The sequence below is a fragment of the Capsicum annuum genome, chromosome 4 (assembly GCF_002878395.1).
Source record: "Capsicum annuum cultivar UCD-10X-F1 chromosome 4, UCD10Xv1.1, whole genome shotgun sequence".
NCBI classification, from domain to species: domain Eukaryota; kingdom Viridiplantae; phylum Streptophyta; class Magnoliopsida; order Solanales; family Solanaceae; genus Capsicum; species Capsicum annuum.
Window position 1 is genome coordinate 230,802,672 of NC_061114.1, and position 25,741 is coordinate 230,828,412.

At 36.7% G+C, this 25,741-nt stretch overlaps 2 protein-coding genes across 4 annotated transcripts; one reads left to right on the plus strand and one right to left on the minus strand.

Annotated features, from left to right (window-relative positions):
- Positions 1-1,368: 1,368 nt before the first annotated feature.
- On the plus strand, positions 1,369-12,463 carry LOC107866784 (actin cytoskeleton-regulatory complex protein PAN1). Its single transcript, XM_016712763.2, has 13 exons — positions 1,369-1,886; positions 4,386-5,478; positions 6,401-6,619; positions 6,708-6,931; positions 7,434-7,508; positions 7,638-7,709; positions 7,815-7,913; positions 8,245-8,316; positions 8,422-8,536; positions 8,959-9,027; positions 9,144-9,441; positions 10,982-11,054; positions 11,570-12,463. Exons 1-13 carry the CDS (start codon positions 1,749-1,751, stop codon positions 11,999-12,001), a joined length of 2,979 nt encoding a protein of 992 aa, XP_016568249.2. The 5' UTR covers positions 1,369-1,748; the 3' UTR covers positions 12,002-12,463.
- A 453-nt stretch (positions 12,464-12,916) lies between these two features.
- LOC107866783 (polyol transporter 5) lies at positions 12,917-15,950 on the minus strand. 3 transcript variants are annotated; one of them, XM_016712762.2, is made up of 5 exons: positions 15,804-15,950; positions 14,840-14,999; positions 14,389-14,751; positions 13,857-14,309; positions 12,917-13,783 (listed from the first exon to the last, which is right to left on the minus strand). In XM_016712762.2, the coding sequence occupies exons 2-5, from the start codon at positions 14,967-14,969 to the stop codon at positions 13,170-13,172; spliced, it is 1,560 nt and encodes a 519-aa protein (XP_016568248.1). In that variant the 5' UTR covers positions 14,970-14,999; positions 15,804-15,950; the 3' UTR covers positions 12,917-13,169. The 3 variants fall into 3 exon arrangements, with proteins under 3 accessions (XP_016568248.1, XP_016568246.1, XP_016568245.2); XM_016712760.2 differs by lacking the exon at positions 15,804-15,950 and adding an exon at positions 15,601-15,741; XM_016712759.2 differs by lacking the exon at positions 15,804-15,950 and adding an exon at positions 15,458-15,592.
- Between the last annotated feature and the right edge of the window lie 9,791 nt (positions 15,951-25,741).

Below are 25,741 nucleotides of genomic sequence, written 5' to 3' on the forward strand. Positions count from 1 at the left end.
GATCAACATTTAAACAATAAGTGCAACATTTAAGCTATAACAATATTATTGTATATTTCTCCATAGACGCCACATACATGCATAATGTGGTACATCATTGTACACACCACCAACAACTTTTATGATGCTTGCATTACGATCAGAAACTACACATATGTTATCTTTCACCGTATGCTTCCTTCAGATTCTCAAAGAACCAATTTCAAGATGCATCATTTTCAGAATCAAGTACACCACACCGCAAAGAAAATATATGTCTTGCATATTGAAAAAATACATATAAGAATACATGATTTTTCCACATAAAATACGACATATGTATATTATAAATACATACAGCTGAAAACATATGAAACTGTCAGTGAACGCATAAACGTACTGCATATGTATATTATAAAAAACAAATAAAATTACAAAGTCGAGGTTTATATTTACTTATTATAATATAACACAAGTTATACCACTTAATTCTTCAGTTCATAATCCACAAATTGTGCCTTAGTTCTTATCCTATTAAACTTATGCCAGACACGATAAAAATTTTCTTTACATATATCTTGTAATATTAGGTCATACCGTCATAGTTAACAGTACTTTGACCTATAAATTCTTATTAAATAAATAATGAAGGTAAATAAAAGTACTATTAATTTAATAAGCCAATATTAAAGACCACTTCAAAATGGGAGAATCCGTACGAATACTTGATTTTGGAGCAAAGTTGGTCAATGAGGGAATGGATACAATGGGCTCAAAACTAATTTGGGCCTACCTTTGAAAGCTAAAACAATGGTGTACTTGTGAAGCAGGCCCAACTGGAAGCCCATCAAATACGATTTACTTGTTTAATTAGTTGTACGGTCGTTGGCTATTTTTCGCTCCACTTTCTTCATTTTTTGATATATATATTAAATCGTTGCCTTAAATTATTTATCGATTTATCAAATGAAGACAGAATCACTTAAAAGGTTTTCATTTATCATTACAATTAATATTTCTTAAAACTCATCTTTCATTTTGTAAAATCTTAAGCTTAAAACAAGTGTATTTACTTTTAAAAAAGTAAAGACTATAGCACGTGTTCACGGATCATTTACTGGTTAAAACTAAAACTAAACCAATATAATCAGTTTTAAATTATTGAAATGAGATCAAACTAAATATAATATGCGAAAATAAAAGAAGTGATTCATTCAGAAGGATAAATATATAGAAGAATCTAAATCGAGAACAATCAAACAAAAAAATATATATTATATTTGGTTTGGTTTCAATAATTTCAAAATCAATTATACTGGTTTGAATTTAGTTTTGACCAATAACCGATCCAAACCGACCATAAATGGTGAGCACCCCTTCCAATTAATCATTGTAATTTCCCATTAATTAAATAAATAAACCATAAAAATAAAAAAGAAAAAAAATATGGGGGTGGATTTGCAATGTTTTGATTAACAAGGGAGTCCATGAAGCAAAATGTAAAGTATTACCAATTACTAATTATGCTTCAAATTTTCCTAATCTGAAATCCTAGATCGGGTAAAAAAACCTAAATCAGACCCGATTTTTGTTCAATTTCACTCTCCAGATCTCCAAAAATCTTCGTAATTTTTGCTATTTCTGCAGTATTTAATAGGAAAAAATTCGAATTGAAGCGAAAAACATTATCACCGGCAGGATTTTTTTTTTCTTTTTTTGAAGTGTAATGTATTGATCTGTGAAATTTATGAGTTATTGAATTGAAGAAAATGGCGGGAGGAGCAAATATGGAGCAATTTGAAGCTTATTTTCGGAGAGCGGATTTGGATCAAGATGGAAGAATTAGTGGTGCTGAAGCTGTTGGTTTTTTGAAAGGATCTAACTTGCCTCAACCTGTTTTAGCTCAGGTTTGTTAAATTTCTTTCCTTTTTTAGTTGAATGTGCTTTTTTTTTTTTTTTTTTTTGTTATTTTGAAGTGTTTAGGTGTGTTTGTTGTTGAATTTTGTGTTGGATTGGTATCGAAGAGCGAAAAATAGTTCATTAAATTGTTAGAGTGATGTAAGTGAACTCAAAGAATATAATTGAATTAGTTAAGTGTTAGAAGTTCAATCTAATTGTACCCGATGGTGTAGCCTAGTGGTTAATGAATTGGGTTGAGAACCATGACATCTGAGGTCCCCTCATCAGTCCTAGCTATGGTGAACTGGTACCTGTTTCTGGTGGGAGATGGCAGGTATAATGTAGGATTAGTTGTGGTGCGTGAAAGCTTGCCTAGACACCAAAGTGGTTAATGAAGTGGGTTGAGAACCATGAGGTCTCAGGTCCAACTTAGACAAAAACTTCTTCTCATATGTCTTAGTTTTGGTGGACTGGGTGAAAGGTGGCGGGTCTCCCTTGGAATTAGAGAGGTGTGCGAAAGCTTGTTTGGACACCACAGTTACAAAAAAGAAGAAAATAGAAGTTCAATCTACTTGGCAGTGTGTAAGAAGAATTATAGCATGAGTTATAAGGGATTCAGTGATTCACCTTAGTACAGAACAACTGACCGAATATAGACAGTAAAACAATGCACAAACTAGAATGAAGAATCACGTCGTGAATGGTTTCTTAGCTGACCTGATAAGATGAACTGTGATGTCAAATCATTCGCAGTGCCTCAAGGTGTTTGAAGATATTAGTTATTGAAGAATGAAGAGAGAGGTTCAGAATGGGGGAAGAAGAAATAGAAGAGGAATTATTGAAGCAATTTAATTTTCAGATACTAATGGTTAGCCCTTTTGCCACACCTCTTGGGTACTTATACTTCTATTTGGGCACGGACAACAGTGAATTGATGAATGATTGTTAAAACCCACCCACCTTAACCAACTCTAGAAAATCCAGGTTCAAAAACTAGGCCTAAGAACTTTAACTGGGTGAGCAGAAATTTCATTTGATTTGTGTTTCATTAGAAGAGTTATTGATTGGAATGAAGAGAGGGTTTTGACAACCCCTTACCTATGCTAGTCGGAGGTAGTAGGTACTATTGGAGTAGTTGAAATTTGTCTGTGACACCACTATTATTTGTTAAAATAGAAAGCATTTCGACAATTGACACATTGGGTTTGGAGGATCAAATAACTTGTAAGCTGCCTGGTGTTGCTTTTTTTGTTTTTGTATGCATTGGATGAAGAGTTATCTTGAGACTGCAAGTTGATATTTAGCCACTTTGAGTTGGATGGTTCTTTTATCTTTACTAGCATCCGAAGTCGGTGATGTAGGTTTCCGTGATAAGACACTGAGTGCAAGTTTAGCGACCTTGTCGCCTCTTCAAAAATTGTTGCAGCTGTTTATTTCCTTTGCAGGATGAACTTGAGTTCTGAGATACTCTATTTATTTACTACATCCTTCTGATTGGCTGGGTGGGAATACACTGGGTTTGTTGTTGTTGTTGTTGCTGATCGGCTGATCCTTTTGATTTCGTTCCAAGCTAAGTTTGCTGTTTCAGACTTGTGTACTTGCGACTTCAATTCCATAGCTTTCTTTGTTTTGAAGTCTCTGTTTCTCATCTTCTGGCTTATCTCATAGTTCACTAGCTTTCTTTATTTTGAAGTCTGTGTTTCTCATCTTCTGGCTTATCTCATAGGTTTTTTGATAGGTCAGTATGCTTATGGGATAGGTTCTCATGCATCATCTGGTTCTTTTGTTTTCAGAGACTACTTTTTCAAAGTTTGTGATTTAGGTCAAACTGCTGACTGGCTACCATTGCAATGTCCTTAGAAGTTCATAAGTTGCTTTTATCATGTTGAACTTTTTGATATACAATATCAAACGGTCCTGGAAAAGACTTGTTGCAGAAATTGGTTGGTGTTCTTGATAAATCATCCCAGATTTTTGCCGGTGGTGGTTTGACTCTTTTTTGTTTGGTAACTGTTTTCTAGGCCTTTGATTACTGTGTAATGGCAATATTTTCTGCAGCTATTGTGTTTAGGTTGGTAGGATATTCTAGACAAGAAGTTCGTTTTGGGAATTAGAGTTTTCTTCCAAGCTTCTTTTGTGCTGTGAATATGCAGATTTGTTTCTTTGGCATACTTACCTTTGAGGTAGAGGTAAGGTCTGCGTATATTCAACTCTCCCCAGACCTCACTTTGTGGGATTATACCGGGTATATTGTTGTTGTTGTACTTGCAGGAGGTCCGGACGTCTTATTTTTCTCTCTCTATGAGTCTATGTTTCTACAAAAGTTTAAGTCAATATGTTTCCATCCCTCTCTTTGTTATGCTTTTCCAATGCGTCTTTCTGTTCTGTACATCCCATTACGCTAAACTAGTCATGACTAGTTTTCTTCAAATTTCAAAGTTTTAACTCTTCCAAGGTAAATATGATCTCTTCAACTGTGCGTGCGCATTGTGTTTCTTCTATTGCAGATATGGGCACATGCTGACCAGAGCCGTACTGGGTATCTTAGCCGCCCGGAGTTTTATAATGCTCTTAAGCTTGTAACAGTGGCACAGAGTAAGCGAGAATTAACACCGGATATTGTGAAGGCAGCTTTATATGGTCCTGCTTCTGCTAAAATCCCTGCTCCACAGATTAACCTTGCAGCGATTGCTTCCCCCCAGCTAAATCCAGCTGGTGCTGCACCTGCACAGCAGATGGGTGCTGGTGCACCAACAGCTTCTCAAAATCTTGGCATCAGAGGACAGCTACCTCATACAGCAGGTATGAACCAGCAATATCTCGCTTCTCAAGCCGGCCACTCTGTGAGGCCACCTATTCCTACTGCAACTACTGCATCACGTCCCCAGCAATTTGTTGCTGGTATGGATTTCCCCAGGGGTGCTAGTTTGACCCGTCCTGGTCTTCCAAACTCAAACAGTTCAAATGACTATCTCGGGAGCAGACAAGCAGCAATATCCGCTGGACCTACTATGCAGCCTCCCAATAGAGGAATGAGCCCTTTGATCCCTCCAGTTACTCAAACTCTTCAGGGATCTCTTTCATTACCTTCCATGACGGCAGCTAATACAAAAGCTACTGGTAGTTCTGGAAATGGTTTTGCTTTGAACCCTACGTTTGGAGGTGAAACCTTTTCCGCAAGCCAATCTGTACCAAAGAAGTCTTCGTCTACTCCAAACTTTTCTCAGATTAGTCCACCAACTTCTTCAGCTGTGGTTCCAGTAACCACTGAGTCTCAAACGTCAGCCAAGCCCGATCCCTTTGCTGCATTTAATACTTTACCAAGGCAATCTCCTGGGAATCAGCTGCAAGTAACCCCATCCGTGTCTAAATCTAATACACATGTTTCTGGTCCGAATATTTTGCCAGTATCATCATCTGGAACTCCAGCGGATTCTGTCCATTCTACTCCTGAGCAATCTCAAGTTCCTTGGCCAAAAATGACAAGAGCTGGTGTTCAGAAGTATGCAAAGGTGTTTATGGAGGTGGATTCAGATAGAGATGGAAAAATCTCTGGGCCACAAGCACGAGATTTATTCTTGAACTGGAGACTGCCAAGAGGTAAGTTAACGTTTTTTTTTACAGCATTTAGTGTCTACTTTCTTGATGACAAACTTGCTATCATCAGAATTATTTATTTCCTGTATCCTTCTCTTTTTAATTATGCACTTTCAAGGAACCTTACTCCATCACATAGTTCGAATAACAACGAGTAGAGTCTGGCGTTTAGATGAGAATCCGATTTACTCACTGGATTTCATCTTATAAACTCTATTACAGGATTTTGGTTACTGATTTGCGTAGTCTACCAAATTTTGTGTGTTATAGAATTGAGTTTATAGTGGCCCTCTCCCTCCATCCATAATGTTTGGTTTCTGCGTCACCAATGGAGCAAAGTGGGAAAGGGCTGTTGTTGGGTTTATGGGAAGTAGGGTCAGAAGGATGACGTTTACTATATCCAAGAAATAAACTTGTCGAAGTTTGAAAGAGTTATCTTCTTTTTCTCGCTTGGACAAGATTAAAACCTGAGAGAAGACCCTTTTTAAACTATTATGTGCAAATTTGAAGGTTCAGAGATTCTTTTATGTGTTCAATACTTCCTTTTTACCACCTTGATCATGTTTATCTGAGGTACAAATACAAATGTGAACATCCTTATTCTTGGTTCATTTGCTCTAAGTTGGATTGGTGCCACAAATTTTATTGGGAAGTTATTGTTTTATTTTGGAACCTCTGAACTTTTGGACTATTTTCCAAATTATACATGTCATCTCAATACATAATCTAAATTCTTTTTAGTGTAATATTCTAACTTCAAGTTGTGAATTTTTCTAGCTTCAAGTTGTGGAATATTCTTACTTCAAGTTTTTTGAACTTTTGAATCCTAACCACCTAATAACTTTACCTAGTTATCTTATTTAGTGTCATTTGGAATTTGTTGCACATTCATAATGTTCAGTAACATAACTCGTGGTCTCTGCAGAGGTCTTGAAGCAGGTGTGGGACTTGGCTGATCAAGATAATGACAGCATGCTCTCTTTGAGGGAGTTCTGTATAGCTCTATATTTGATGGAACGATATAGGGAAGGCCGCCCACTTCCACCCACACTACCGAATAGCGTCATGCTTGATGAGACACTGCTGGCCATGGCAGGTCCACCCACTGCTACTTATGGAAGCACTTGCTGGGGCCCTACTTCTGGTACTACCTAAACCGCATTTTAGCTATTTTGAGTTTCGACCACTTTGTTGGTATACTGAAATTCTTTCATCATTCTGGTTATGCTTAGGCGTAAGACCTCCCCAAGGTTTGCCTGGTGTACAGCCAGTTGCACATCCTGGATTAAGACCTCCTATGCAGGGGGCATTACCTCAGTCTGACCGGTCAATGCAATTTAATCAGCAAAATGCTAGAGCAACATCAATGGATAATTCTCATATGGACCAACTAAGTAATGGGGAGCAGAATGTGTTGGAAACAAAGGGAGAAGAGACAGCAGCGGGAGAGAAAAAGGTATTGTTCCTTTATATTTTAGGTAATTTGTCTCCTCCATGGGTTTTCTTGCAACTGGGTTACAGTCATCTTGAGTGCATGTACTGAATAAAAGAAAGATTTTGATTACATTTGCCCCTCAGCTTGAGGGGCTTGTTAACCTCAAGATTCTCCCGGAGTAAATTCAGGCAGGTAGTGATTGTGTGCAGCTTAACGCGGATAATGATTACTCAAGAAAATTAAATCAAACTATTGACGATAGTGCAGCCTCTCATGGCTCCCCCCTGTCCAGAAACCAAACATGTCTAACAACTACCGTTAGACTGTCTCAGTGCCATAGCATATCCATTTTCAAGGTTCAGTTGATTAAAATGTTATTATGAACATAATCAGCTAATTAGGTATCAAAAAATCTAGAATGCAGACATATTCAGGTTAGAATCTGTCCGTGTGATGTATTCTAGCACTCTATCTACTTCATGATATTGTTAACGTAGTAAACCTAATTCCTTTGTGTGATAAGGATGGAAGCAAGGACAATATGCTTCTGGATTCCAAGGAGAAGCTTGAATTCTACCGCACAAAAATGCAGGATCTTGTGAGTAGTTGCCGCCTTCAATGTACTCCCGTTGCTTTTACTTAACTATCACCTGCTCATTCTGTTATATTTTTTCTCTACATTGTTTTTCCATCTCATTCATTTCTTTGTTCACCGGACTTTCTCCAGGTTTTGTACAAAAGTAGGTGTGATAATCGACTTAATGAAATCACTGAAAGGGCATTGGCTGATAAACGTGAGGTATTTGTTCAGCCCATTGATCTCCCTCTCTCTTTGAAGTTCATAAATTGTTTGGTTTCAATTCCACCTTGCTTATGCACTTTTTCAATTGATGAGTTATTTTAGGCTGAGTTGCTTGGCAAAAAATATGAAGAGAAGTACAAGCAAGTTGCAGAAATTGCTTCAAAACTGACAATTGAAGAGGCGTCATTTCGTGATACTCAAGTAAGATTTCCATATATTCTTTCGAATGTGTACTATAGTTATATATCCCAGCTTCTTCACAAATCGAAATATTTAAGTTTACCACTGCAAGATGCTATACACATAAGAAGATACCATTCCCTCATTCCATCTCTATGATTAAAGGTCTTCCCGGATTCTTCTAGTGTTCCAATGCTTTAATTGTTTAGCTGACTTCTTTATAGCATTTTCTAGCTTGTCATTTGTTTTACATATGCCTTTATTCTTATACAAGTATTAGTGCTTGTTGACTTGGTGGAGCATATAGGTTTCATTTTCTTTGAGCTAAAAGGAAAAAAATTCCTTTTTTCAGGAGAGGAAGCTGGAGTTGCAACAGGCAATTACTAAAATGGAACAAGGTGGCAGCGCTGATGGTATTCTTCAGGTGAAGATAATAGACCTTTTTAATTTGGTTACCCAGGTAAAATATTGGGAAGTGTATTTTTTCTTAGGAACTTATGCTATGTTTTGGCCACTTTTGGTTGTCTAGGTCCGCGCTGATCGCATACAACATGATCTTGAGGAGCTACTGAAGGCCTTGGCTGATCGTTGCAAGAAACATGAGCTTAATATGAAGTCAACTGCTTTAATTGAACTCCCCCCGGGTAAGTTGTTTTTCTACGTCCTGACTGTTTGCTCTCCTTTAGTTCTTTTTTCCTGCTCCTGCCGAGCTCTTTTAAATTCTGAACATCCTACCTGGGTAAGAAGTCAACCCTTCCAATTGCATCTGCATATGTGCAGAATGTCATTTCAGTTCTTGAGGTCCTATGTTTTCTGTGTTTTGCTACTCAGATAATACAATTGGAGCTCATTCGCAGTTATTATTGAAAATTGATTCCATTGAGTATGTTTGAATGGGTTTTGAATTTATTGTGAATGGGTTTTGAATTTATTGTGTTGATGCTGTTCATTAAGATTTTTTTTTTTTTTAATTGAAAACTCGATGATGTTGATTTCTTTTCAATTTGTTTATTATATTTTCCATCTAACTTCTTTACCTCTTTCGGTCTGAAATGATTTTCCTAAGGCTGGCAACCTGGAATTCCGGAGATATCAGCTGTTTGGGATGAAGATTGGGACAAATTCGAAGATGAAGGTTTACTTTCTTGAATATTCCCTCCCTCGTTTCCTGTTCTTTATCAGTTGTCTTTCTGACACCATCTTTGAGTAAGTATGTTTGATGTATGTGCATCCCTATGTCACTTTGTGCAGGATTTTCTTTTGATGTAGCTGTGCCTGCAAATTCCAAATCCGGATCTGCTCAGAAGGAAAGTTCAACTCATAGTGAATCCCCTGATACTATGTCAAATGCTGATGCCAAGTCAGAAAACTATCCTGCTAAAGGAAATCATAATGCTGTTGAGACTGATTTGATGTATATGCATAGTGACGAGGAGTCAAAAAGTCCACAGGGAAGTCCAAGAGAACGAACAGCATTTGATAGTCCTTCTGGTGAATACTCTGATAACCATTTCGGCAAGAGCTTTAAAACGGAATCTGAAACTGATAGGTATAATTTGGCTATTATGTGCAATATCTTCAATCTATTATTCTGTGTTTTGAAACATATCTTCCATCTGTATATCTCCATTTCTATGAATTCCAAATTGTAGTAGTTTATGAAGCTTTTGGGACTTTGATATCCAGCGCAACGTCCATTTAAATCCAGGCGGACATGCTTGGTTCACATTTCACTTTGTCTGAATCGTTTGGCCAGTTTCTTCGACCACTGCTCACTAGTGTCTTCATGCATCCTTAGCTGTTGCATCTGTCTCATTAGTTTATGCTACTATGTAGTTTCACCTCCATTCTGGTTTTGAACGTTAAATAAGGTCCTTATTTTATCTCTTTAATATCCACTAATTCAATGCACTGCCCTTAAAACGATGTTGTCCAAAAACAGAGAGGCTGTCCACCCACAGTAAAAGAACAAAAGCATCCCATGCTTCTCTCATCTTTGCATCATCAGAGTCGCTTTCTTGTCCCCTGCTTCATTGTCTTTCTTATTCCAAAGGAACAAGAGAGAAGAAAATCTCTTTGTTTTTTCCTGTCTGAAACATCTCATCTCAACCTCAAATCTTTCATGGTAAGTATTTTGAGTCGGCAACTACTACAAGATAGCAGTGAGGGCAATGGAGTGGTTGCTATATGGCTATACCAATGAAAGGGGATTGTCACAGTGAGTAAATTTTTCTGGACGGCAATGACTATGCGCGCATAGGTGTGTTGCACTAATCCACTTCTGATCTATTGCTTCATTGAACTTTTGTCTCCAGAGGTGGTTTAAAGGCTAAGATGCAAGAGATGTTGGAGGGTGTTGATGTGAGAGGGTGTGCTGGGTTGCCGAGTATTTTGTTGTTAAATTGTTTGGCTAAAATTTTGGTTTTGAAAAATTCAGTTAATAAAAAAAAGTGCCTTTCTTAACTTTAGACTAGATAGCTTCTTTTGGGACTGAATCTCAAATTAGCACATATGATTGGCATAAACCTAAGGGGAAGCATGTGCAAGTGCCTTGAGATTTTGTATTAAATCTGACTTTTGAAGAAATTTCTCCGAAGTCATGACTTAAGGTAGGAAAATGCTCAAGCATGTTGTAGTGAAATCCATATATCTCTTGGATGCATGTTTTTCCTGGTCTCACTAAAAAGGGTAGAAAAATGCTTAAGTTTTTGCGCTAGGCAGGTGATTGGCGATTTGCCTTTTGCGTCTGAGCTGCTTTTCATGTCTTATGGAATATTTTCCCTTAAGGTAATTACCAAGGAGAAACTTGAGTAGGTGGTTGGGGAATAAACAACCATTTGTTTGTACTGGCATTTTATACACGAATGATGGCTCTGTGTATATTAAAATGGTGAAGTTACCTACTAGCACAAACATGTTTCTTCAGAGCCCTCATTGAGTCATGTCCAACAAACTTTTATGTCAAAGTCTTTCTGGGTGTCCTTGACCTTGTTAGATATTTCGCGTCTGTACTTGTGCCAGAGTTCTATAGCTGGCTTTGCATCATTCATATTCATGTTCTTTTCTTCTTCGTTTCATTGGGTAAGCAGATTTGATGAACCTGGCTGGGGTACGTTCGACAATAATGATGATGTGGATTCTGTTTGGGGCTTCAATGCTAAGGTGAGTAGGCAAATTCTTACTCATATTTAGTCCAGTTCAAGTGTTACTACATGTTGCATGTCTTGTCAGTTTGCAAATATGTGCAAGTGCTGACTATATTCCTCTGAATAACGAATCTGCTGTATAAGTAGTCTGAGCTAAAATGTTGCTTAAAAGTTACAGCATAGCGGTAACTCTACCTCCTTTTACCATTCTTATATATAATTGATAACTTCATTGCTGTTATTATGTGAAATAACATCATCCTCTTAATAAAACAAGAAGATATCCTAGTTCATATTTTATATGGAACAAACGTTCCCTTTATTATTTGCTTATTTATGAGTTTTCAGTAGTATTTTGTATCTTGGTCGCCCAATTAAGAGAATTCCTGCTTTGCCCTTGTACACACCTAATAATGATCTCGATTGCACATTTGAATTTTGTTTTTTGATGTTCCATCTGTAAATGATGATGGAGTGCTAGTTTGCTCTGTTGCAAAGTCTCCCTGTACATTGAGTAATTATATGCTACAGGAGTCGGATCATGTCAAGCATGGAGAGAAACATTTCTTTGCCTCAACTGATTTCGGTGCAAGTCCAACAAGAACAGAATCTCCTGGGGCTGAAAGTAGATACCAGAAGAATAGCCCATTTACCTTTGAGGATTCAGTTCCTGGCTCACCACTTTCAAGAGCGGGAAATTCTCCAAGATATAGTGTAGGATCGAAAGATCCTTTCTTTGACAGTTTCTCAAGGTATGATTCCTTCAGTAGTACACATGATCGCGGATCTTCCCCACGAAAGGAGACTCTCGCGAGGTTCGACTCCATAAGTAGTGCCAGTGGCGTTGATCATAGTAGAGGATATTCATTTGACGACACTGACCCATTTGGATCGAGTGGCCCATTTAAGGTATCTGAGAGTCAAAACACCAAGAAAAGTTCTGATCATTGGAGTTCATTCTAGCTTGTGGTATGATGATTTGTTATATTTGATTGACATGGGGCTTTTGTTCCTCCGCATTTGTTATGCCATCTGTTTGCATTTATGCGTGTTGTATAGCCTAGAAGGACAAGTAGAATCTTGTCTTGATACGATACATCTAACGTTGGTTTTCCAAATGTTTCAAGAATCCCAGTGTAGTCTTGTCCTCATGACAAGAGAATCCAATTTTTTCGGGGACGAGTTACTTTAGTCATCTTTACCCACTTAAGAGGGGGAAATGAGAACTAGAAAGGGGAAGGGGATGAAGGGTTTGGGTGTTGGAATTCATTTTTTTGGTATGTATTGTTGAGTACTGCAATATGTTTGTATCACAGTTTTTCGTTCGATATCACAATTTGTATCAAATGGCATGGTTTGCTACGCACAATAATATTTTCTAGCACTGATTGGCAAATGAAGAGTCACCAGTTTTGTTTTTTGGAATCGTTGTCTTCTGTATCATATCTTTAGCTATGATATGTTTTTTTTTTGTAAATCACATTTTCGCACATGTTTTTTTTTTTTTTTTTTTTTTTGTAAATCACATTTTTCCAAATGCTACTGCTAAGTAACATTTTCTGAAATGCAACCTGTAAAATAATTTTCACCCTAGTTTAACTTCCTCAATCCTCTCAGCATATTATTATAATACTTATTCAAGTTCCGATGGTTTTTAAACCTAATCAAAAGCTTAAACAATCTTGGAATTGAGTACTGTCAAGTATCGAGGCAGAAAACTTGAAACAAATAGTCTTTCATGAATTGTTAAATTTAAAGTATGTCAACTAATCAATTGGATTTGGTTATTCAAAACTCAACACACATCTTAGACAACTTTTACTATAAAATTATTACCAATATTGCCCATCGAAAAGTTAAGAGAATTAAGTCTTACACTAGAGTAAATATAATCTTTATTAAGGATTGATAGCTTAAAAGTACTTCGACTTAAAAGCATTACAGTATGAGTGTCAAACATCAAAACAAACCAAGAAAGTGTTTGTAAGCTGACATCCTGGAAGATCAGATCTGTCTTGAACAAAAAATGAAAGCCCAAGAGAGAATATTAATCTAGAATGTGTTCAAATTCTAATATAAAGTGCAAAAGGTAGTTATTCAATAATTGATATAAGATAAGCATCATCACTATTTAAGGTTGAACTTGAGCTCCAGCACCAGCATCACCTTCAACTTTGTTCCTGTCCAACTCCTTCATAGTTGATCTCCACCTAAAGAAAGTACCAAACAATGGCTCCATCTCCTCTAGTGTTCTCCCTCGTGTCTCCGGTAACAAGGTGTAAAAGAAAATCCAGGCCATAATCGCGATACCAGCATACAAGAAAAATGCACCTCCAATACTAATAGCCTTGTACAACGATATGAATGTCATCAAAATTCCTCCGCTTACTGCCCTGTTAACGGCCACACCTATACTACAACCTTGAGCGCGTAATCTCAATGGAAAGATTTCTGAACTGTATACCCATGCTAAAGGACCCATACCAATTGAGAAGAAAGCAACCGTTGAATAGGTACAACAGACACAAAGGACTATTGCCCACTTTAGCTTCTGATCTGAGTGATCGATGATGGTTAAACCGGTAGCCAGGCATAACAAAGAGAGAATCATACCACCACAACTCGACAGAAGTAGTATCCTTCTTCCAATCTTGTCCACCAAAAAGGTCGCGACTAAGGTAAAGAATGTCTTCATACATCCCACAGCTATAGTCGCAAGTAGCCTGTCGCTGTGTTTCGTGATTCCTGTTACATTGAATATATAAGAATTTGAACTTTAAGATGATGTGATGAGACAGTTATCACAATGTATGTATACCTGCTTTCTCGTATATCCTCGGACTATAGAGCACCACAGCATCTATACCACTTGCCTGTTGGAAGAAATGAATACCAATGCCTACAATGAGAATGTGAAGAACAGAAGGGGTAGGATGAAGGAACAAATCTCTCCATACACCTGCACCATGGGAGCTTTTTCGCGTGACAGAAACTATGTCATCTTGGCAATCTTCTGGTATACCAGCAGCTTCTTTAATGTCGGCTAATCTCATCTTCGATTCTTCAGTACTGTCTGACGTTTTCTCCAAAACTCTCTTGGCATCTCCTAGACGGCCCTGCATGACTAGCCATCGCGGTGACTCTGGCATGGCAAGAACACCAACGGCTAACAACACTGATGGGATAACTCCGATTCCAAGCATGAATCGCCATCCCAGTTTTAGTGGCAGCATGGAAAATGCATAGTTCGATACATAACCAAGTAAAACACCTACCAGAGGAAGAACAAAAGATACACCCTCAGTATACTCGTACATATATAGAAACTACATAAAGAGTGTATCGCGTACCTGCATTGATGAAAACTTCAGGGAAAGAAGTGCAGAAGCCACGACAAGAGGCCGGAGCAACCTCAGCAGTGTAAACTGGAGCTATCATGAGAGCATAACCAACTCCAATACCAGCAACAAACCTACCAAACATGAGGAACCAATAGTTTGTGGCAAATCCCATCAAGATTGCTCCTACAAAAAATATTATACCAGCCAAAACAATTGTGTATCGACGACCTATCCAATCTGATGTTCTACCAGCAATTGCAGCACCCACAAGTGAGTATATGTTGATAGTTCCCACTAGTATTTCAATCTCAACATCTGATATTTTGAGATCTTCCTTTATGTATATCACTGCTCCACTCATCACTCCTGTATCTGCATCAACCATTACCACATTTAAACGTTACGCGTTTAGAACAAGATAACAAAGAATACAGAAATGAAAATGAATATACATTCTTACCATAACCTAATAACACAGATGTCATGGAGGCTAAAAGAGAGCAAGCAAAGGCATATTTGTTTCTTTTTTGTCCTTTCAAAGGAGATAATTTGTTGGAGATGACATTCTTCTCAACATTTTGAACTGCCATGATTGAAAGAGATTGACAAATTTCTACTGTCTGCAAAGAACAAACAAGACCATATATGAAAGTTGGAATTCAATTATATATATGCTAATAATGTAAGAATTGTTCACGTTAGTTATGAATTTTACCAGTTTTATCAAAAGAATGATTAGTGTGTATCGTAAGAAATCTTTGTAATTAATTTATAGATAAGTTAACAGATTATGAAGATATTTCTTTCACTATTAGTACATGCACCTTAAAATCTTAAACATTTCCTTATTATCTTGTACTGGGCAGAACTTAAAGATATACTGTCGTCTGAGTTTCAATTTACTAGTTTAATGTATGTGCGTGAAAACATATTTATCTTGGTCATTTAATAAAAAAAAAAAAAATATATACATATATAACGAACAAATTATTATATGTGTAACTATATCATTAAGTACATAACTTCAAGACTTTAGATAAACATCACTAAACATACATTTGAGTTACAAAATAAATACCAATTGAATAATGGAAGACCCAGCAACAGAAAAAATAATAGCTAGAACCAAAATTGTGAGATGTACATACAACACAATTAAGATTTTCATAAAGATAAAATTAAAACCATCCCTCATATAATAATCCTTTGATATCTACTCACTTTTAGCTAAGTAAATACTTTCTCTCTTCATTTTTACTTAATGTACTACATTTTAACTTGAATGATGTGAATGATGTGGTAAAATAATCATGTAGATTATTATTTTCTTAATAAGCATATCTTAGTTAAAAAGTGACAAAGTAAAAATACAAGATGAAAGTGAGTAAAAAAAGAAAACATAAAGAGTAAAGACACAGAAGTACCTTGAAAACCACATAGGAAGATGAAAGAGTTGTGAAGGATATTAAGGTAGCAAAATTGATCAAGGCAACTAGCAATAATAATGCAACTAACGAAATGACGAAAATGCCCTCTATTAAATGGCTTTACCATATAGTTGATACTCAAATACTTCTGAAATAATTGTGTAATTGATATTTTCCTATACTATATCTTGACCTTTGTCCCACATTTTGGTTTGGAAGTGCTACCAACTTTCAAAGACCCAAGTCAAATCCAATGGACCACATCTATACTATTATATATTATTTCCCCGTTTCCTATGCGTTCATCATTTTACTAAAAATAATTGTTTCATATCAACCGATTACCTTACTAAATAAAAAAAGCATTGATGAATGAATTTTTTTTTTTAAGCGTTCACTTATTTGTAAAAATTTCAAGAGTTTTAATTAGTTAAATTACCTTCTTATTTACGATTTCTTGATTATCATGTAAATGAAATGCCCAGCTAATATGGAACAGAGGAAGTACATATTACTCCTCGTTTTATTTTATTCAAAACCTTGTGCGGAATATGTTGTTTTAATTTACTTGTCCAATTTATAAAATTCAGATAAGTTTATCATTTTATTCCAATACCATTAATGTCATTAAATAACTACATAAAAATATTATTTCATCCATTTCTTTTTACTTGATCGTTATACTAAAAATAAATATTTTAATTTGCTTATCCATTTTTCGTAAATTAACAGATTAGTTTTGTTACTTCTTTCACGTAATAACTCTTAAATAACTGCATGAAATGCTTAGTAGTACTATAGTCTAATTTATAGTTTCAAAATATCATTAATAAAATTAATTTAGTAAAATATATTTTCAATTATTTTTTTTAAGTGACGTATTAAGTCAACACAGATTAAGTAAAATAAAACGAAGAAAGTATATGCTTGTATGTGTGTGTGTTTCACTGTTTGTGTGTCGATCCATTTAAGCAATAATGTCGAAAGAATAATAAAAGGTGAAGACTCTTTAATGCCTTTTATTTGCTATATATATATGTATTTACTTTGTGCTATTTGATAATTAGGTTGTCACTATCAAATGTTGTTAAAAATTGATACGGTAGATTGAACAAAACGATTTTGTTAGGACAAAGATGGAAAAAAGAAAAGAAAAGTGCAATAGATCATATAAAAAAATGTAAAAGACACTTTAATTGTGATTCTTATAACATAAAGAAAAGAAAGAATAAATATCTACACTTTACCAAAAATGTCTCAACATTTCAAAGTGTCATAGGAAAATGTAAAAAATTCAAAACGAACAAGAAAAATATATCTATGTTTACCTTATCTATTAATGTAAGGTAAAATTATGATTTTACCTTATAAGGTAAATGGAGTCACTTACCTTATTTTTTGATTGAAATAGTTGGTGGAGGATGAAAATTTAATGACACAGATGTACTTAACCTTTCATTTGTGAAGGGGTGAAACGACTATAACCTTACGAGACATGGAACTCATGTTTGGAATAGCTAGAACTCCCATTCTTCGTTCAAGCGCTGCTCAGTTGTTACCTATTAACAGGCAACAAATGTTTATTTGATTTAACCAGATGGATACCTAATCTAGATTTTTTTCAAGAAAACATGATTTTTTATTGAGATTAGAGGAATACATGAAAAATCTAAATGAAAAAATTGATGAAACCGAGGAAGAAGAGGTGCAACGTAGAGTTAGGTTGTACCATTTTTGGTAAATTTTACCAAGCACTTTACAAGATAACTAATGGTAAAGTATATCTGTGTTTACCTTGTCCGTTTTGAAATTTTTTGATTTTCATATGCCCCTTTAAAATTTTGAATTAAAAACTTACCCTTTAGACTCCGAATTCTAAAAAGATTCATGGCTAATACTGGAGCTAATGTAATTGTGCTAGTATGCAACAACAACAACAACAACAACAAACCCAGTGCATCCCCACAAAGTGGGGTCTGGAGAGGGTAAAATGTACGCAGTTCATACCACTACCTTCAAAGAAATAGAGAAACTGTTTTCGATAGATCCCTGGCTCAAGATAGAGAATAGTAAATAAGAGCGTAATGAAACATGAAGCATGATTAATGGGATAACATAAAAAGGGATAAGACATAATAAAATAGAAATCAAAGGAATACGAGATAAGATAAATAAGCGCAATATGAAATAAGAGATAAGAAACAGGACATCAGGAATGCGACCCCCACCTAGTAGTAACATACACTCACAGACCAGAGACACTCGCCACACCCAGACACTCCTGACTAGGGGCTCCTACCTATGGACACAGTCCTAGGATTACTAACCCGGATATACATGAACTCTTGTAACTATGTTATGAACCCAACCAGTGAACCAATATTAGACAACGAAGTAAATGGGCTAGCCATTCAAACTAAAGAAATTGGGCCTGAGAAGCAGCCACGTAGGAGCAATAGGCAAAAACATGTCAATAGGCTTTTGAAGGATTATATATGGCAACCGGGATGAGGTACGTGTATATTATGTAGTATCTAGGATGAGAAAATAGGGCATCATCGTATTATGTTGCAGCATATCCTCGTGTCCTCGCCTCTTTTTCTCTCTATAACCTTTCTCATCTTTACCCTCTTCTTCTAGCAATAGTAACTATATCAGTTAGTATCGTTCATCCTTGCTTTCGTTTCAATAAAATTCACCTGTGCTACTTGTTACTGAAAGTTCAGGTTACTACATTGATGCTTTCATTGTTGTATTCCAATGGTGGATACCCGACTCAAGCAACTTGAAGAGGCACAAACGGGCATGGCCCTAGAGATATCAGAACTTCGATTGGCAGTCGACGGTCAAAAAAAATTGATGCAAGAAGTTCTTAATCAAGTGTCATCAATTGGTTCTCAATTAAAAGCTCCATCGGCAGAATCTTCTCGCTTGAAATCGACCGAAGTTGTTCTATCTTCCCGCATGGACGGTGGTAACCCAGTTATACTCCGATACAAACCAGCATCTGTGGAGCTGAGTAGGTTTTCTGGTGAACACCCGGATGCCTGGGTATTTCAAGTTGAACGGTATTTTACTTTTTACTCTATCTTCCCAGAGCAATAATTATCTCTGGCTTCCTTTTATTTGGATGGGACCGCTCTTGAATGGTATTGTTGGCTCTTCCAAAACAAGCAGTTGGTTGATTGGCCTCATTTTGCTTCTAAGCTACTCATTTGATTTCGAAAAAGGAAATTGGAGGATCCAGAAGGACAGCTAGAGAAACTTCGTCAAACTTCCACCGTCACTGACTATCAGGCTAAGTTTGAAGCTATCGCTAATGAGACTGAGGATATACCAGACACCTTGATGGTCAAGTTATTTGTATCTGGGCTTCGCTTGGATATCAAAACTAATGTGTTGGTTCATAAACCCAGCACCCTCGATGAGGCTATTTCCTTAGCCCATACCCATGAGCAGCGTCTTAATCTAGAAAAAGGGCTAATGCAACCAGCTTTTGCTAGGACCCAACCTCTACTACCCAACCCTCAGTCTCGATCTCTAGCACCCTCTAGAAACATGAGTGTTCCCTCTGCTAAGTTTTCTATCAAATGTTTGTCTCCGGTTGAGATGCAACAACGTCGGGAAAAAAGATTGTGTTATTATTGTGATGAGAAATATGTGGCTAATCATCGGTGCCCAAATCTGCCTCAAATCCTTCTACTCGAAGATAATTCAGACCCCCTAAGTCCGGCATTAGACGATACCACCGTGGAGGAATTGTTAATTGAGGAGCTCCAAGGCTTGGAATTGCAAGCTCAATCTACAATTTCATACCATGCCTTGGCTGGAGGCCATTCTCCTACTATTTTACGTTTCAAAGGGCACATGCAGGGGTCTTCGATCACTATTTTGGTTGATGGGGGAAGTACACATAATTTCATTCAAACTCAAGCCGCTAAGTTCCTAAACCTCATGGTTACACCCATTACTAATTTTGCAGTAGTTGTAGGTAATGGCCAACGTCTCCAGTGTGAAGGGGTGATTCAAGATGTATGATTCTCAGTCCAAGGAACTGACCTCGCTATGTACTTGCATGTATTGGACTTCCATAGGGCTGTTGACACCTGATTTTTGCCCTCCACAACTACGTTTAATCTCGTGTTTCTTCGATTTTCAAATAAAATCACAACAATTATTTTTTCAAATAAATGCACTTTAAAATATTTATTTGGGTTAATTTCATCATTTAAGTGACTGTTATATATTTTCGTATTCACATACGCGAGATTATATAAATTTTGTTATTAAAATGAATACTTTTATCAAAATTGAAATCTTATTTAGATTGAGCTTGAAAATTATTTCAAGAGAATAAAATCTTGATTCAACTATAATTTAATCTCAAAAATAGTTTATTTGGATAAATGTGTGTTTGATTTTATTAAATCAAGAAGCTCGGAATTAAGTTAGGTATTAATTTTTATCGAATTTTGATTTGATTTGGCCAATCTATTAAATTTGGCTATAATTGAAATAAAATTGGCCTTAATTGCAATGCAATTGGCTAATTGATTTTCAATTTGGCTAAAATTTAAACGGATTCAGCTAATTCTTAATTAAATTGGGGTTATCCATTAAATAACCCCAATTTCAGCTCAGTTCTTATCTTTAATCACCAATCCAAATTCAACCTAACCCCAACAGCCCATACCCCAACTAAGACTAACGGCTCAGTTTCCTTTTCTTCTTTATCCATCAGCAACAGCCCAACCCATCGGCCCAATTCAAAACCCAACCCGGTTTGGCCCACATCAATAATCCTTCTTATCCTTTCTTCTTCACAAAGACCTGATATTCAACAAACAACAACAATACCAGTCGACGAACCAACTTTAACACCAAAAACCTGACCTCTCTTCGACCCGAAATCGGTCCACATCGACTCAAATCCGACGATTTCACCTGGACCCAACTCGGAGAAGCTTCAAATCGATCATTTCCCTCTTCAAGGCGTGCTTCTCCATGCGAAATCGTACTAAAATCACAAGAATGTTCTAGAAAGAGGCTAGGTGGCAGCCCTCAACGTTTTAAAAATCATTAGCTATCAAGAATCCGTTCCAAGTTGTTAGGATTGTACCATGAAGGTACGCATGTGCTCCTTTTCCATTGGTTGAAAAATACATTTCTCAAAATATTCTCAATGGCAAAATTCGGTACGATTGGTGAGCTGAAGATCTCTTTTGTTTGAATTCAAATTCTCCTATTTCGAATATCCGTGAAATACCCGCTTTCATCCTCTATATAAACAACCCAATGTTGAGCGAAAAAGGGGTTGTTGGAAATTCCTGGGTTAGGAATTTGAGGGGAAAATTTCTCCTTTCTTTCTTTTTTGGACTGGAAAAATCAAGAGGACGAAAAATTCGAGGATTTTTGGTTGAAAAATTTGGGGGGAGAATTGAAAAAAAAAGGTTGTTCAAAAATTCTTGGGTGGGGAAAATCAGAAAGGGTAAAAAATTTTGGGAGTTGAAAATGGTTTTCGAAATATTTAAGAGAAAAGCCAGAAGACGTACTATTGGTGGTCGACGTCACAAGATTTTGGTAGAGACGTTTTTATTGACAGCTCGTCGTCCCGTTTGCTGCTCCCTGAAAGGTAACGTCCTATCCCTTTGAGTTCTCGAGTGCTTCTGCTTCATCTCGATCTTCTAGAGTCGTGAATAAATTTTTTAGTATGATTGTATGCTAGGTTGTTTGCTGGTAGATGGCTTTGATAGCCGTAGGTAGTTGTTTTGGTAGATTTTCGATTTAATACTCTCAGTTTTTATGTAATGCTTAAGGTTTGTATAGCTGACTTTATGTTAAAGTTTCATGTTCTGCGATTCTGTTTGAGTTGCTGGTATTTTGTTAAGGCTGGTTTTGTCGTTTAAAGTTTCATGCTTTTGATTTTGGTTTGAGTTATTGGTATCCTGTTAAGGCTAGTTTCGTGGCTAAATTTTGATTCTGTTTGGTCGTTTCGGGCTGCTTGTATGTTGTCATGGTTGGCTTCAGGGTTTAAAGTTGCGTGCTATGATTATTTTGGGTTGATGGCACCCTGTTTTAGGTTGTCTTATTTTAAAGTTTCGTGTTTTGTTCTTGTTTTGATAGTTTTTGGGCCGAGGGCGTTTTGTTCATTGTTGGTATTTAACGTCGTCTTGTTTGTCGAGACTTCCCCACGAGTTCTTTGGCTTCCCAAATGACAAAGAATGACGAGGATATGCTCGACAAAAACTGACAAATCCCATGATTACTCGATGACCATTTCGGCTATTAGAACTCGTTTGAGTTTGACAAAAGAGGATGAGGATGATAATAGTGCCCCGCCACTTTCCCTTTAGCTTTATCTGCCATGTCTTTTTTTTTGTGTGGATTCAAATCTTTTATCCTTCCTTGTCTCTTGAGCTTGTTGCCAGTACATGATTGGGTTAGGGAGATGAATGCAATAATGGGGTATCTTAGTATGTTTATTTAGGAGGAATGGCCTTATTTTGTTATCCTCGTGGAAATGGAGCGTCACTGTTGTATGTCTCTTTGAATACCTACTGTCAATGGAACTTGAATTTATAGGTCGATTTTTCTTCTTTTCTGTGTTTCAATCAGTCTCTTGACTAGATCGTGGAGTTACATTTAGGTATGAAGTTCTCAAAACAACTTGCAAACAGTTTTCTCCTGTCCCATATAACATGAGAGTATCATATAGTGTGGTATAGATTGGTTTATTTGAAGCGCATGACTGCATTTCGATTTTAGTGTTGGAAATTAATAGTGTTCTTGATTTAAGTGATACCCTCTTTGCTTTTGTTGATTGGATTGTCCTAATACTGTACAATATACAAGAAAAGAGGTGAAACGAACTTATCTTGGTTCATCTGTAGCATAAATTTAAGTATCTATTTTTTGAGAATTATCTCCAGCTCTTCAGTTTTGTATTCCAGTTGAGTTTTTTGATAGCCAACTGATAAAATTTTCTTAGTTTCTGTGTATTCCCTCTCATAAGTAAGCACCGGAACCTATCGTTTTGTCAAAAGGAATGGATTGCGATTTACTATTAATGTACGGTCCTTTAACAAATGTTATAGCATCCTTCTACTTCAACAAACAAAACCAACAGTATGTCCTATACTCTCATCTAATGGTCATCACATGCGATTAGGAAAAGTGACCTTTTACTAGAATTCTTTCATGCATATGCATACTTTCATGCCAAAGTCCAGCATAATATGGCGTGTTCAATTTGATCTCTATGTTTAAAGTTCAAAACCAATTAAACACAGTTGCATGTCGTATATATCATTAATCTAGTAGCTAAGTTTCCTTTTATGTATCGAAGTAGTGATTTTTTTTAACAGCTTTGAGCTTTCTGAATTTTTTTTTTGTCATAAAAGTAATTCATTTTTATGAACGCGTATTAATTCATATATCTTTTCATTGCATGCACCCCCTTGGAGCCCAAATGGGTTTCTTCTCTCTTTGCATTTCATAAATGGGCCAATGAAACCTATCCTTCCGAGTCAAGCCCAAAAGTAAATCCAAGAATCCATCGCATGGCATATGGAGTTGCAAAAAGTCGAAAGAAGAATAATGGGTTAAAATTCCATCATTGAAGCTGCCAAGGGATTAGAAAGTTTCTTTTCTTTTATTTGTTTATTTATTTATATATATATTGTCGTCTTTAATTTATTTGTTTATTTATTCCTTTATTTCATTTGGACCTCGAAGCCAAAGTTGTAAATTTAATACAGGTGGAGCGAGATTCGAGCCAACGACTCGAAAACTAGACTAGGACAGGTGAAATGTGTCGAAAGCCCAATTAGACTAGGACAGGTCTTATTGATTTGGGCCTAGTGGCCTAAATCCCTTTCTTTCTCCCCTTTCCATTTTTCTTTACACTTCTTTTCCTTATGTGTTTGGCGAACCTAGTTAAATCCTTAGTTAAGTCGCTAAAAAACTAGTTTTGCATAAACACCAAAATATTTCCAAAATCGCATTCTTTTCAAAAATCAATAACTTTCTGACAAATTAATCTTTTTCTGAAGTTAGTCAAAAGACGTTTTCAATCAGTCCGGATAACGGTAAGTTAGCGAACGTTTTAAGTGCCTAACACCTTCCTAAAACGTTAATAGGAACCACTTACTCGGAATCTCTAAATTAAAATGATTTTCCTGTTTTGAATTGTTTTGAAGTATTTATAAAGGTTTCTTAATTCCTTTTCAAAATTAAGTGGCGAATCTTCTCCAAAAGTCAAAATTTCCGCAAAACAGAAATATTTATATGTTTCAATTCTGTAAAGTTTAACTATCGTATCTCATAGCATATTCCTACATTATTTAAACTGTTTTGGGGTTTTGTGGGTATCCCGGTCCCTATTGATCAATTCCAAAAATGTGTTGGAAATACAAACAGTTTATTAGCACGTGAGTCGTCTGATGGCTGTTTGTATTTTCAAACTCAAGTTGTCCGCTTGAGAACCAGTGTTCAAACCCACTCTAGACACCGAGGATAGAACGAAATCAAAATCCTATTTTAGGCATGAGCCTAGAACGACCCAATACCCGAGTGGGGTACTGGGCCCATTAGAAAACCTGCCCTACGTCTATTGACCCCGAGTCAATCACAGATGGATCATACTTATGTGTTGGAGAAATATATGCTTGTCTAAATTCAATCCATTACCCTTTGGGGTCAGGGAAAGGCTTATCTTTGTCTTCTTTTATGTAGATATAGCTCAATCTCATTCCTGTGAAAAGTTTAAGATGGTTACAAAACCTGACGATTACCTGAAATTGTGGTGGGATTACACGGGTCTAGATGAGAGAAAAATTGTTAGGACACACATCGGGCACCTACCTTCATTGATCAAAATGGACGCTTGGCCTGAAATGATCCACGTGCTTACGACTTTTTGGGATGATCATAATATGGTGTTTCGCTTCAGGGATGTGGAATTGACTCCTACCATCGAAGAAGTGTTAATTTGATATGAGAGTATTGAAATGTGTTTCAAGAGAAAGGAAAAACCTAATAAGAACATTTTAGTTCCTGCCATGTGGGACCGTCAAACAATCAAAGAGGCATTTTTAACTGACGACGACACCTGGCTAGGGGAACGTGATGGAGCAACTATCACTTTTCGAGAGTTTTATCATCGATTTGGAAGATTCAATGCCTTCCACAAATCTGGACATAAATTTGAGTCCGAAGCAAAATGGAAGGAGATGAGAGCCTTTGCGTTTGCGGTAGGTCTAATCGGAACCATGGTGTTCCCACAGGGGAAAAATAACACAATTCATCCAAGGGTTGTTACGGTGGCTCATGTACTTTTCTTTGGAGTAGATTACGATTCTAACAATGTATTCCACAATTTAGGTCCCATGATTGTCGCCGACATATATCAAGCCTTGGGAAGGTGTCAAGTCAAAAATCATTTGTTTCAAGGTTGCAACCTCATATTACAATGGTGGATGATGAAGCATTTGGTAAAGGATTCATGAACGGTACAACCTGATCATAAAACAAGGGTTGATATGCTGGCTTTGCACGACATGTGGTTGTTTCTACACAAGTTCAAAAGGGAAGCATCTCACAAATTTTGGTTTAAGACTTTTGGGGGAATTAAGAGATGACGATGTACAATGGTCTATTAACTCTCTTCGTTCAGGGAAATACATCATTCGAGAGGTCAAGTGGCCTTTCCTAGTGCTTCCCGATCTCAGGGGGACCCATCCTTACAATCCTGATTTTCACCGAATACGACGAAAGTGAGTCTCCGCTCAAAGACGGCATGATAAATAGATGGAGAAGAAGAAGGCGGATGGAAGTGACTTTTGGTATAGAGCATGACCCTGAAGTCAGTGAAACTTACAAGGAATGGTTGAAAAAGAGTCTCACCGGAGCATTGATTTCGGGACCAAATGTGCCCA